This window comes from Ornithodoros turicata, chromosome 3, assembly GCF_037126465.1.
Source record: "Ornithodoros turicata isolate Travis chromosome 3, ASM3712646v1, whole genome shotgun sequence".
Classification (NCBI taxonomy): domain Eukaryota; kingdom Metazoa; phylum Arthropoda; class Arachnida; order Ixodida; family Argasidae; genus Ornithodoros; species Ornithodoros turicata.
In genome coordinates this window covers 898,671-911,508 of record NC_088203.1, presented here as the reverse complement: position 1 = coordinate 911,508, position 12,838 = coordinate 898,671, and the positions used below count along the sequence as shown (strand labels likewise).

General features: G+C 43.8%; 2 protein-coding genes and 1 non-coding gene across 6 annotated transcripts; 2 read left to right on the top strand and 1 right to left on the bottom strand.

Moving 5' to 3' along the window:
• Nucleotides 1–225: 225 nt before the first annotated feature.
• LOC135387797 (cystatin-B-like) lies at nucleotides 226–1,185 on the top strand. Its single transcript, XM_064616930.1, has 3 exons — nucleotides 226–395; nucleotides 853–954; nucleotides 1,016–1,185. The coding sequence occupies exons 1-3, from the start codon at nucleotides 321–323 to the stop codon at nucleotides 1,136–1,138; spliced, it is 300 nt and encodes a 99-aa protein (XP_064473000.1). The 5' UTR covers nucleotides 226–320; the 3' UTR covers nucleotides 1,139–1,185.
• Nucleotides 1,186–3,643: 2,458 nt separating this feature from the next.
• LOC135387795 (protein TFG-like) lies at nucleotides 3,644–8,924 on the bottom strand. Of its 4 annotated transcripts, none has more exons than XM_064616924.1 (8): nucleotides 8,871–8,924; nucleotides 8,317–8,537; nucleotides 8,176–8,259; nucleotides 7,977–8,102; nucleotides 7,795–7,932; nucleotides 6,960–7,283; nucleotides 5,854–5,965; nucleotides 3,644–4,735 (listed from the first exon to the last, which is right to left on the bottom strand). In XM_064616924.1, exons 2-8 carry the CDS (start codon nucleotides 8,531–8,533, stop codon nucleotides 4,486–4,488), a joined length of 1,251 nt encoding a protein of 416 aa, XP_064472994.1. In that variant the 5' UTR covers nucleotides 8,534–8,537; nucleotides 8,871–8,924; the 3' UTR covers nucleotides 3,644–4,485. The 4 variants fall into 4 exon arrangements, with proteins under 4 accessions (XP_064472994.1, XP_064472996.1, XP_064472997.1 ...); XM_064616926.1 differs by having other exon boundaries at nucleotides 6,960–7,280; XM_064616927.1 differs by having other exon boundaries at nucleotides 7,795–7,914.
• A 1,053-nt stretch (nucleotides 8,925–9,977) lies between these two features.
• On the top strand, nucleotides 9,978–10,050 carry Trnai-gau (transfer RNA isoleucine (anticodon GAU)). Its single transcript has one exon. It is a non-coding gene; the product is annotated as a tRNA-Ile (tRNA).
• Nucleotides 10,051–12,838: the final 2,788 nt, after the last annotated feature.

Sequence of the window (12,838 nt, the reverse complement as noted above, 5' to 3'; positions counted from 1 at the left end):
TGAATAATTCACAGGCAATGTGTCTTCAGGCCAATTAAGCCTATTCAAGCCAATTCAAAGCCATTCAAGTCAATCAGCCTTCGGAGTCTTCAATGTAACTCAAGCTATGTGACGCAACCTACCACCCGTTTCAGAGGGAAAAGCCGCAGTAGCCATCCATCTTAGAGCCTAATCCAAATCCATCTGTAAGACAGACAAAAGCCGCAATATCCAATCCAAAATGCAATCCAATCCAATAAGTGGTCACAAGATTCTGACTGTTTACGTTCACGCCTCTTTCGCATTCCTTGTTTTAGTTGTTGGGTTACGGGAACCTCAGGATGCCAGGTACAGTGGGCGGTCTTTCTCAAGACATTAAACAGGCAGATGATGACGTTCGATCGATCTGCGAAAAGGTATCGTTCTTCAAGTACAAATCTCGTCGTTTAGTAGCCAGTAAAACTTGTAGTGTACGAAGGCTTCATATCATTCAAAATGCTGCAAGTTGAACATGGGCATTAAAACTCGCGATCATTTATGTCACGAAAGTGGGTCGTTATTTCTGTCATTTTAATATGGGCCAACTAATATGAGACCGTTGAATAACTAAGTTAGGGATCGTGGCGCGTTTTCGAAAACTTTTAGCCATTGATGGGCCATGCTCTACCCAGACTATATACACATTTACGGATTGAATAGGGGGAATTTGTACGCGCACATCGTTGTACATGGTACGTTGTTTTTAACCTGTTGCCCTCGTCTTTTTGCTGCAATTCTGTCGCGGTATAATACGAAACAGTTCTGGGGGGAGCGACTCTCGTCGGCAAGTACGCCTTCCATCTTTGTCACAAACTACGTTCATCTTTCATCCAGGTCCGGCCTGAAGTGGAATCTCGAGCAGGCAAAGCCTTCTCCCAATTTACCCCACTTCATTACAAGACTCAACTGGTGAATGGAGTCAACTACTTCGTCAAGGCAAGACATTTATCGGACCATTATACTGCATAGCTTCCAAGTGGTTCCTTGTTCCCTGTAGGTTCAGATCGGAGAATCCGAGTATATTCACGTCAGAGCTCACAAGTCCTTCCAGGGTGAAGTCACCCTCTGGGGACATCAAGAAAACAAGTCTCTCCAAGATGAATTAGTGCATTTCCAGTAATGACGCACTTTCTTGTAACTGGTCATAATAAACTCCGTCATCACGTGTCTCTTGCTTCTGTCAAGCAACCACGCGAATGAAGTTCAAACAATACGTGCAGATATACCACGTATGTGTCACTCCATTATCTAGCGAAGACAAAAGAGAGAGAGCGCATACAACCTTCATCTAGTGAAGAGTTTGTTCTGTACAGTATGATAGTGTGAGCCTGAAAGCCACTCTGAGATAAGACGCTTCTGTCTGTGTTCTGGCCTCGACACAGTTCCTTTCCATCATATCCAACACTTGATATCCCACGGAAGTGTGAAGAATTCCATATTAGTCAAAGAGGTACATTAACAACTCAAGAGAGCACCAAAACAATGTTGAAAAAAAAAACAAAAAAAATATTTGTACTTATTTTGGAATTTAAACAATTGTAGGGGTTGTATTTCTGTTTGCAAATGGGTAAGTTGTATTACTGCTTGCAAGCGATGCCTTTGGAATCCCTCTGGAAACGTTCTTATCACATAGGAACGACTATTCTCTATTTGTCAGCCTTTTTCAAAGAGCAACGTGCCCTTTGAGAATATCTTAAAACGCAGCTGCCTGAAATAAAAGTCCATAGCAAATGACTGTCTGATATTGTGTAAATATCTGCGTAAATACACACAAGTAATATACTACCTCAGAATGAAAGTACAATAATACTAATCTGAATATTAGCAATGATGACTAGTGAGTAGACCTGTAAAAATTAATTTTCCAAAGTAATTGAATTATAATTACATGTTCACAAAAGTAATTAAATTAGTTACAATTATTCATTTTCTATTGTAATTCAATTACTGAAAAACGTAATTGCATTACACTGAATTACATTCATTCACAAAGATTACAAATTCACAAAAAATTACATTACATTCACAAAGTTGACTGCAATGGGCAAACGACATGCAAACAGCAAGATTTGATGTACACATTTATTGCGCATGTTCTGAAGGATGGTCGTAGTTGTGCTTGTGGTAGAAAAACAAGTTAGAGAAGTCTCTTGCCACGTTAAAGAATCACCGAATATCACAGGCTTTCTTTCTTCAGGTATGTGAACAAAGTGTGGATCATGAGTGCAGCTTGTAACGTCCATTGGCTTTCGAGAGTAAGGTATTCTCAAAGTTCTTGTCTGTAAAGCTACCACGTCTCCTTGTCATAACAAGAGGACAACTGAAAACAGACCTGTGCTCCACTGGTGCACTGCTGGGCAGCCCAACATTGTACTTCATGAACACCGTGAGCACACAAGGAAGATCTTTCAAGCACTCTAGTGACTCCTAAGTGCGGGTCGGTACCCACAATTCCTACTCCGGAGCACGAGTTTTTCTCTTTCCACATTCAAATGTAAAAAATCTGTACCGAAAAATGCAGTCCTTGGGTAATCACTGTGAAAAAAAATAAATAAATAAAATGGCGTGGAATTGACCCAAACTTTAAGCATTGGGCCTTCCCAGATAGCGTTCAAAGTAATTCAAAATGTGTTATGCGGTACTTGTAAAAGTAATTCAATTACAGTTCCAATTACATAAAGCCTAGTGTAATTCGGGAAGTAATTAATTACTTTGTAAGTAATTAATTAGAGTAATTCAATTAATTGTAATTACTTACTTTACAGGTCTGCTAGTGAGTGGCCATTATTCGAGCAGTAAGGAGCAATCAAAGGGGCTCCCAGTACAAAACTCATTAAACCTGATCAGATTATCCAGGGGAGCTACATTGAGAGGAACACAATTTAACCCACTATTTAGCCTGTCCAATTACTTAATATAATAAGTAAATTTATGATGAAGTTGATTATGTATATTAAATTAATTTAAGTTTATATATTATAATTACTCAATAAGCACAACAGGGCACAAGAGGACCTAAGTTAAACCTTCTCTGACCTCCATTTGTCTGCACTTGTCCCATTCACAAATGGAGGTCAAAAACAGCTGAGGCCCTTCTGGTTTGTGCCAGAAATGGAGGTTCATAAACCGAGGGAGAAATACATGGCAGGTGTTTTGTTCCAGGACAAACTGTTCAGAAAGGTAGAGAATTCATAAAACGAGAGTTGACTGTTTAATAATAATAATTATAATAACTTCATTTTTGTTTAGGTGCCCCAAAACAACTACTAGGGTCTTCTTATCGGTACACCACAAAATGTTATACATGTTTAAGTAGGTTATGAGAAACAAAGACATTCAAATAGACAAAATGGCAACCAAGTTAACAGTTAAAAGTTAAACAGAACCAATGGCCTATGAGGGGTATGTAGAATATAGATGTTCCATCCAGTTAAGTGAACAGTATAATCCAGCCTCCCCGACGTATACAGCAATGAACAGTCACCATATTTTGATCGTTGATGCACCGTATCCTGCGCGTATCAATTAAAGTTTTTACAGTACTACTGTAGTTGCCCTGTACACTTTTAATCTGCTCCAAACAAGGTCCTAGCAACAGGATCGCAATAAAAGTTCACTTCCAGCGTGAATTCTTGTGCATACTTTATTAAAATAGAGAATAAAGTACAACTGCCTCCACAGCAGAGTTTGCCAGTGGTTTGCTCGGAAAAAAGTACAGCTGTTATGATCGGAAACCTTACAGTAAATATGACGCGCACGGGTGCCTTAATCTTACAGTTACAACAAAGGCGATACATTTGATCAAAAGTATCGAACACAGCGTACGCGCATATTTCTCGCGGCAAATATTGACACACTCCTTGCAGCCCTTTTGCGACTAAAGATACATATACCTTACAACACCGTTGACCGAAACCTGTAGAAAAATTCACTCTCGCAACCGTCGTAGACACTGCGGTAAGAAATGGCTCAAAATCTTCCCCGTCGGCTATATACGATTAAATCGAGAGAATAATGCTCTCTTTGTATTCCAAAGCTTTAATCTCCCAAAGCCTCTAGCACGCAGCTTCCCCAGACACTTGTTTTGTTGTTCTAATACGAGCTTACGTATTCTCGTAAACGCGCCTATAACAATTTAGTCGCGCGCTGAGGTACCTCGTATCCTCGGCAGAAGAGGATACTGTACAAGTTTTATAAAGCGCGTAAAACATTTACGAGTGTGCACCCTTCCCTCATACAAGCATTCTCGTACGTTTACGAGTGAGCCTCACAGTTTTCGCTTAACCTACCAAGCAGTGTATGATGCAAAGAAAGAAAGAAAGAAAAGAAAGAAAGAAAAAAAACAAAAAAAAACATGCAGTGCACCATTGGCTGTCACCACTCAGCGAGTCGAAGCTAGATCGTTTAATTCGCCGACGAAAAGAGCTTTCGCAGTTCTATGTGCACGGCTCAACGAGTGACACAGATCTACTGGGGATATTGTGGGTAAACCGGATTGGGCCGTGGATAGGAAGTGGCCAGGGCCCCACCCCTAGCGTACGGGTTGCCAGCAGATGTAGGTGTGGGACTAGCGGAGAACGCCGTTGCACTCGGAGAAGGGCTGAAACCAGGGAAAGGTTGCCCGCTGGGAGCCACGGAGTAACCAGCCACCTGGCTAGCCTGCTGTTGGCCACTGGGAGGAACCTGGCCTGGTGGATACTGTCCGCGGCTCTGGGTACTGTTCAGGTTAAAAAAGGGAGTGGAAGATAAACTTGCGTGGATCTCTGACACTTCCTTTCCCATGTCCACTTATGTAATCAACTTCAAATTACAGAATGCTCGAGACATCTCTAGATTTCTACCGACGCAGCAGATATTATACCGGGGTTACGAAATAATAGTGGCCACATATGTAGTCAATTTTACTCACCAGTAATTTGCGCATCAAGCGATCCCTCCTGTGCGGCGCGTTCACTAGACTATCCGGACCACAGATTCTTTTTCAGGTGCACCATTCCAATATCTCAGTCAGAGAAGGAGAGGAGACTTATGCGAACCCGTGCACAAAAATGGCAAAACAAAAGAGCTCCCGATAGCAATTGAAAACGCGCATGCTGACGCTGTTGCGTAGCTCTGTATCGTAGAAGTTTTATTCGTCCACTGGTGCATTCTATACAGATTTCTCCCGTAAAATTTCGGCAATATATGAACACGTGTTTCGCTAGTGGAGGCTCGTTAACAAGAGCAGGTCCGGACAACGCGCATCCTGGGGGAATGGCAAGAAGCAATCGAGAAATCGTTTGCGGACACGCTCGATGATTTTGAGTGACGCTGACGTCACGAGCGCGGAAGGCTCAAATATTCGCGAATATCGCAAATACTCAAAAGCCAGGAAAGTAAAATTGTAGAGTCCAATCGAATATGAGAACTGAAAATATTCTATCCGTATTCAAAATGTCGAATATTCGCGCAGCCCCAGTAAATAGTGTTCACTACCCCTCCGCACAAGCACTTCTTCCAAGTGAACGACACTCTTGAAACAGAACTGTGCCGCCTAGAATGCTGTTGTTCAACCATCATCCTGAATGACATTGTTCTGTCCCGGTTGGTAAAAAACTGGAGGTGTACACCTTTTTGTGACACTCGGGAAGTCACGTTAATTGTCACAAAAAGGGGGCGTGCCTTCCACAAATCAGAGGCGGTAACGGTATCATTCTGTGCAATGGTTGGCCTTCACCGTTCAATTAAGTCAAGTTCTGTTTCTATGAATGCAGCGCGCGTACATTCATAAAAAAATATATCTCCTGGAAAGACTGTGATGTCTACAAGGCGCATCATGGAAGAAAAATGTCCTACCCTGGTGCTACTGAGGAAGGTGGATACTGTCCATATGGACCTGTCTGGGGCACTCTGTTAGCTGCAGGCAGACCAGTGTAGCCAGCCTGACCCTGAGGCTGCTGTGGAAGACCTAAGGAATGACATTATGCTTAATTTATTTCGAATATATTACGCAACACTGTTGAGAACATTATGAGTGGCAAAATAATTACATTAATATAGTCACAGTGGTTGAAAATATGGCCGAGTAGTTTGAGAGTACCTGCAAACGGGGATGGCACTTACCGAGGGGGTATTCAACTGATATAAGAACAACAATGTATTGGTGTCTAAACTTCCACTGAACTTCAAATTCCCCCCCCCCCCCCACCGAGATTATGACGATCAACTACGATACGGTTGAACAGTAAATTACAAAATGTGTAGTACAGTAGACTTCCGTTAATTTGACCCTGGCTTGAACGGAAATTTTGATCGAATTACGCGGTGCTCGAATTATATATAAGGCAAAAAATGAACTCTGTCAAAAGCATCGACATCGACAAAGCATCGACGTGGTGAAACGTCCACTCTGCGTTGTCTTTGTACGACATGTACAGTTCCAGAGCATTGAGTCAGGCCGCAACGTCGGTCGCAAACGCTGTATATTTACGACGGAATCCTCTTCTTCAGTTTCGCTTCCGCCGTCTTCAGTGTTCATGCAGTGTTCATGCATGGGCAACCATGTTCATTGCACTATATTTCCGTACAAAATCTTCAGGTGTGCGCTACCTGCCGTCTGGAGGATTATAAATTCGTATCATTCAGTGGCTGCCGTTGCATCTTCCGGGCTAACTTTTCTCTCGCACACGTGACGCAAATGTGAAGGAGGCAAATTATGCGATGTGCACTCATTTGGCGTTCGAAATAGCAAATTTTTTTGTCAATAGGAATACACGGCTATTTGACGGGTGCTTTTGGGCCCAATTTCCTGACAATCCCGACTTTTCCAGTCGCATTAAAGTTCCCCGACAATTCCCAATTTTCCAGATTTTCGGGATTTGTAGACACCCTGAATCATCTCTTCCAGAAGCCAGCAGTTATTTCTTTTATTCCTGAATCTTTTCTGCGAGTCAAAATCTCACCCTGTCCCTGGTACGGTGGCTGAGGATGCTGCTGCGGAGGATAAGCCACTCCTTGGGGCTGCCCAGGGTGCTGATAATGACCCTGCTGCTGCGGCTGTTGGATCTGCTGTGGCTGTTGGACCTGTTGCGGCTGTTGGACCTGCTGCGGATGTTGGACCTGCTGCGGCTGTGGGACCTGCTGGGGCTGTGGGACCTGCTGCGGATGTGAGACCTGTTGCTGATGTAGTTGCTGCTGTAGGTGAACCTGCTGGTGCAACTTTTGCTGCCCAGCTGCAGAGTCTAAGCTAGAGATGCTGTCTGGAGTGCCCACTCTGCCATTTTCTACTGCAACAAAAATTATGGGCGCAAGTTGTACCTGCCTTGAAAGATACAGTTGACGCACATTTAATGTTATACTTCGCAAGATATCGCGGTTATGAAGCGCGTACAGAAAGAGATAATAGCACACATTGGAGGCCGATCATTGATCCTCTTTCAATTCAAGTGGCTGTTCAAGTTTGGCTTTGACAACGGGGCTTTGTGACATCTAACTATGCTGGTGACATAAATTGCGGGGCTGAATGAATAATTCACCAACACCTAGGCAATATGATCCGAGAGACGTCCCAATTAAATGACGGCAGTTGAAGAAAAGACACCGGCAATGGGATGGGTAGCGCGGGTAAACCCGCATTACCTCCACCCACTTCACTATCCTTTCGCCACCCTACATTTTTGTGCAAATATTTCTACAACTTCGGAGAAAAAATTGTGCCGTTTCGTTTAAGCAACGGGTCAAGAGAGGTTGGTCGAGTGGGTCGTCGAGAAAAAAAAGAGTTCCTTTCTTCGTGTGTACCTTCATTGCCATGTGGCTTGGCTTTGCTCTGTGGTGTGGAATCATCGCCAGAGGCTTGCTTGGAGGCGAGGGGATCAAATTCTTTAGGTGCAACTGCGTTGGGTGGCTTCGACGACGGAGCTGTAGAGACACCACCATCTCCGCAAGTGTTATTACACTGTAACGTTGCTGTACAAGCTTACCACTCTCTGAAGAGGAACGTGACTCTAGACTGTCAAGAAGCCGGTTCACTGTGTCTCGAACCTGCTGCAGTTCTTTCCGCATATGCTTTACTTGGTCCGGTTCTAACGGTGCTGGCTGGTGATTAACTACAAGTTTCGAACACAATGAGAAACAGAGTTAAAGAGTGACATTCATGAGTGAGAGTGAGCGAGTACTCACCAAAAACCGCTAGTTTTAATATCCTACTGCACTGGATTGCAAATGACAAATCAGAGCTGTCGAAGATGGTTATCAGGTCTCCATCTGCAAACATGTATGTTGATAAGATATATGGGAACAGCCAAAGAGGAATTGTGTTACCTTCATCTTTGTACTTGACCGTCACTTCATCGTTGCTCTCCAATTTCCCTCGAAATACTCTCTGCATCATAAGGATGAGTTCGTCATACGTGATATCTTCATTGTGAATAGGAATTCGTCGAATATCATCTCCAAGCTGGGCTTTTATTATGAGTTTTCCGCTCAGATCGAGCTGCGGATATGTTGAATCTTCGTTCGCTGACGAATAAGTGTTCATTTTTCTGCGAAAGAATCAGCAAACAATAATGGATGGAAACATTGTTCAATATTGCTGGCAAATAATGTTCACTTCGGGCTTTAGCGACAAAAACAAATGTCGTCTACACATTGACGCTATCCTGTTCTCTTTTCTAGAAACAAGCATAGAAACAAGCACTATGAAACCGTACGGAAATTCAAGGCGCCACGACTGCTATGTGACACTGAGGAGTTCCTGCATACCAGTCCAGTAAGCTTTCGTTTCTTTTGTGCCACAAATATAATTGAAATTAAAGTTGGTAACTTCTATTTCGTGTCAAATTAACCTTAATTGAATTAAATCTAGCTGTACGTACCGTGGCAAAACAATCCGGCGACAGCCACTCCACTTCCCTTCACCACCGGAAGCACTGGTGATGATAATGATGATGATCTGTAATGATCTGTGGTGTCGTGCGTGTGGGTGGAAGTCACAGTGGCTGAAAGTCGAGTCTACATGTGTATCTTTTCTGTTTCTTTGCATGATAATCCGAGCCTAATTTGTTCGTGGGTTTATTCGGGTCCAAGCGGTTCAGGTTTCGCTAGGTTTAGCGGGAGACCGTTCCCGGCACCCATTCCGTGTTCACTACTGCCGCGCTTTTCAAAAATGACATTTTTTGTGAAATACCCGAAATATCTGTGGGCCTCGTCACGGTGTCGGCTTCAGTTTCTTTTCTCTGCAGGTGCTAGACTACTCATAAGTAGAGCCCTGATTCTTAGGCAAACGGCTTTTTTTTTTCTTCGTGTGATTCTAATAGTGCCTTTTCAATACAGGAGCACAAACTGGGTGCTGGGGAACCCCCTGTGTCGATGCATATTCCGGCTCTATCGCCCTTGCCAGAGCTTGGTTCGCACGGTCAAGCCGCCAACGTCACCCCAGTTTTCGCGCGACTATGCATCGATAGTTAGCAGGCGCTGTTTCTTTGTTTGATTTCGTTATACATATCCGTTTCTTTAGAACAGAGAGGAATGCATCGGAATAAGGGATGATTTTCGTGTTGCGATGGTACCAAATATGAATATGTAAGCCCATTCGTACCCGCTCGAGCCTCTTTTCTTTTTTTCACACCCGCAAATGTCTACAAGGTATTCTCGCAATAAGTATCTACTGATCGAGAACATTTTTCAAGCCATATTCCTCAATCACGAACAACAATGTCTATTTATGCAACAACAATAGATGTTGACGATGAGATTGGGTGTTTCACCGAGGCGGTGCGCCATTGCACGTGGAACATTATATGAAGATGATGAAGGAAGGATGAAAGCACGATAACATAAGAGCATGAGAGAATGTGTGTATGAATGTCGTATGAATGTGTGTATGAGTGTGCAAAAATGTAAGAGCGGAAGCAGGATGAGTGAGAGAGAGTGACTGGTTTGTCCCTTCAGATGACGCACCCTGGAAGTCACTGAGAAGGCGTGTTAGCTTAGCTCAATTGGTAGAGCCCTGGACCGATAATCCAGAAGATGTGGGTTCGAGTCCTACAGCTGGCTAACCTTTTCAGTGACTTTCATCGTTCAACGATAACATAGTACAGCGTCTGGAGCAACCTTGTGGACAACAGGAAGTCCATGAGTATTTTATGCAATTCTTATACGTGTGACGGAAAGTAGATCACTCTCGCTAAACAACCGCATTAGCTGAACGGAGTACGTTCACCAAACCATTTTCAGACAGGAGAATCTTTCGCATTTTCAATGACAGCAGCCTTTGAACATAGCACACTCGATAAAAACTTGGCATACAACTTAGCAATATCCAAGGTAACCTAACATCATCATATAAGTGAAATAGGTATTAGAACTTACAACCATTTTTCTTTTGCGGGACACATGATTACCTACGTACAACGATTCCTGTTGTTGTTCTTTTTTTTTTTTTTTTTTTTGTGCTTCGCCGTTATTCCGAGAATCCCGGCGGAGGTGGTGTCGGGTAGTAAAGTTGTTCATCCATCAGTTGGAGACCGACCCGACCCGACCCGTGGGGCAGGGTTTTCTCATATTATTGAGCTGTTTTAGTACGAAATAGTAGGTCACCGACTGTAACTGTTCTACGCTTATTGGAAGCCGCAGTACATTTTCCGTGGAGACATTTTCCTGGCAAAGGCACCTGAGTGAAGCCTAACCTTGCTTGTCAACAGCCCGACACCTTCGTCAGGAAACGGTCCCTATTCATATTGGATCCTATTTCATTAGGTACAAGATAATCCCTGCATTTATTTCCTTGGCCACCAAAGCAATAAACACGCACCAGAGGTTGAAAGACTCCAGCTGACACACAGGAGGGATTACGAAATTCTGGGTTCGAACATACCACCAAAGTGCACCAAACATTAATTGTCACTAAGATCTTGCAAATAAGATGTGCTTACGTATGGCGGATGAAGTTTATTCCTTTCATTTGTACGGCCAAGTTCAGAATACGCGTTTCACTTACTGATAATACTAAAGTACTTTAAAGAGTATCTTAAATACCTCTTATAGTATTTAGTGCTCTAGTAAAATTACTTTCAGTTTTGGGTATTTTGTACTCTATTTTAAATACTTTTTACGTGGAGTATTTAGTATATCTTACCTTAAATACTTTTGCGCAGTATTTTGTACATGTCTGCCCGGTGACGGCGTGATGGCGCACACCTTTAGCTGGAAACCACTGGAAACAGCTGTATGCTCGTGCAGCCTTTACTCCGTTCTGGCTGCAATAACGCTGGCTGCCTGGAATATACTACTGCCGATAACATCTGTGTAGTCATCTGCCATAGTCACATGCAATGTCATATGGGGATAGAAAGGGATTACATCTTATAGCACGGTGTTTCTGAACTCATGTTATTGCAGGGAACACGTGATCGTGACCGCCGACCTCAAGGAACACTGTGGAAGTGGGTCAGGCGAACTAGTAGCACATATTCAATCGTTTATGCTGTTTCGTCGCAAGATGTCGATTCAGTTTTGCCGGATCCATTCAACCGTTTCATAATACATCCCCGCAGATAACGCATTGTGTGTCGCAGATCGCTGATGCTTGTGAATCCCAAATCCGTGTAGGCACCAACGAGATAGAGCGTGAATAAAGGGCGCCTTTGCGAGGCTCTAAGCTTTGAGGCGACCCTCTCCTTTCTCTCTCGCACTCCTTCTGTCAAGGCAAGAACGAACGAAGAGCGAACCGAAGGATCAATAGAGAGTTTTAGTGTATCGTACGCTATCGCGTTTGCGTACGTAAGAGATAGCGTTGGCGGTTCTGCGCACGTGCAAAACATAAAGAGAGCTTCGCGCAGTGCGCAGAACCATCACGCTATCCCTTACGTACGCAAGGGCGATAGCGTACGATGCACGAAAACTCGCTAATGAAACGCGTTGGGTTGAAGCGGCCGTGGGTCATGCACTTTTTCTGCACGGAAACAATCAGCTGAATTCGCTATAAAGCCGGTTCCTTATCAGACAGCGTCAAACGATTGGGTTGTGACACACGACGTTCCAAATTCCGCAATCTTTCGGCCTCAAGGATTTCTCTGGTGGTCTTACTCATACATCACACTGTTTGGCCATAGTCTCTCTTCTGTAGGCTCGAGAAAAATTGTTGGCGGCATTAGGGAACCAATAAATGGCACGGAATTTCGAAGCGTATACGCGCGCAAAGACGGTCACCGCATGGGTCTCCGAAGTAGCTCCGAAGTATGCTTTCGAAACACAAGAGAAAAGCAAAGGTGTGGTGACGGGTTGAGTCAAACGACGAAAACGCAGTGACCGTCAGCCACGGCAAACTGGTCCTGCGATGTATATGGCCGCGTTAAATGGGAGCCCTAGAGTAATGACTCCATCCACTAAACGGCCAAGCTCGTAACAAGGGTCCAAATTTGTGACACCTTCTCAAAAGCAGATTTGCGGGGCCAAAAGAGACGGAAGCGAAGTGACGTGTTTTGCCGTTTGACCTGCACGTGTTTACAAACAACAACTTTATTGTGAGATCATGAATGGGGCGTTTGATCGCCTCATTGCTGGTGGTGATACGGGGAATGAAATAATGAGCCCCTTCGCAATAAGGATCCAAGTCTTATGGTATCGAGAAAGGTCAATAGAGCTTTGAGGGCAGAGCGGGCTCGATGTAGACCACGCAATTTTGTGAGAGAGAGGAGGCGAGAGTACGGTTCGGGAAGCAATGAAGAAGAATGTGTTCTAGATCTTCTACAGCATCGTAGTGTCTGCATCGGGGAGAGTCAACGTGTCTCAAGCGGTAAAAGCCACATCGAGGCGCATTCGATCGACTAATGCGACATCTTGA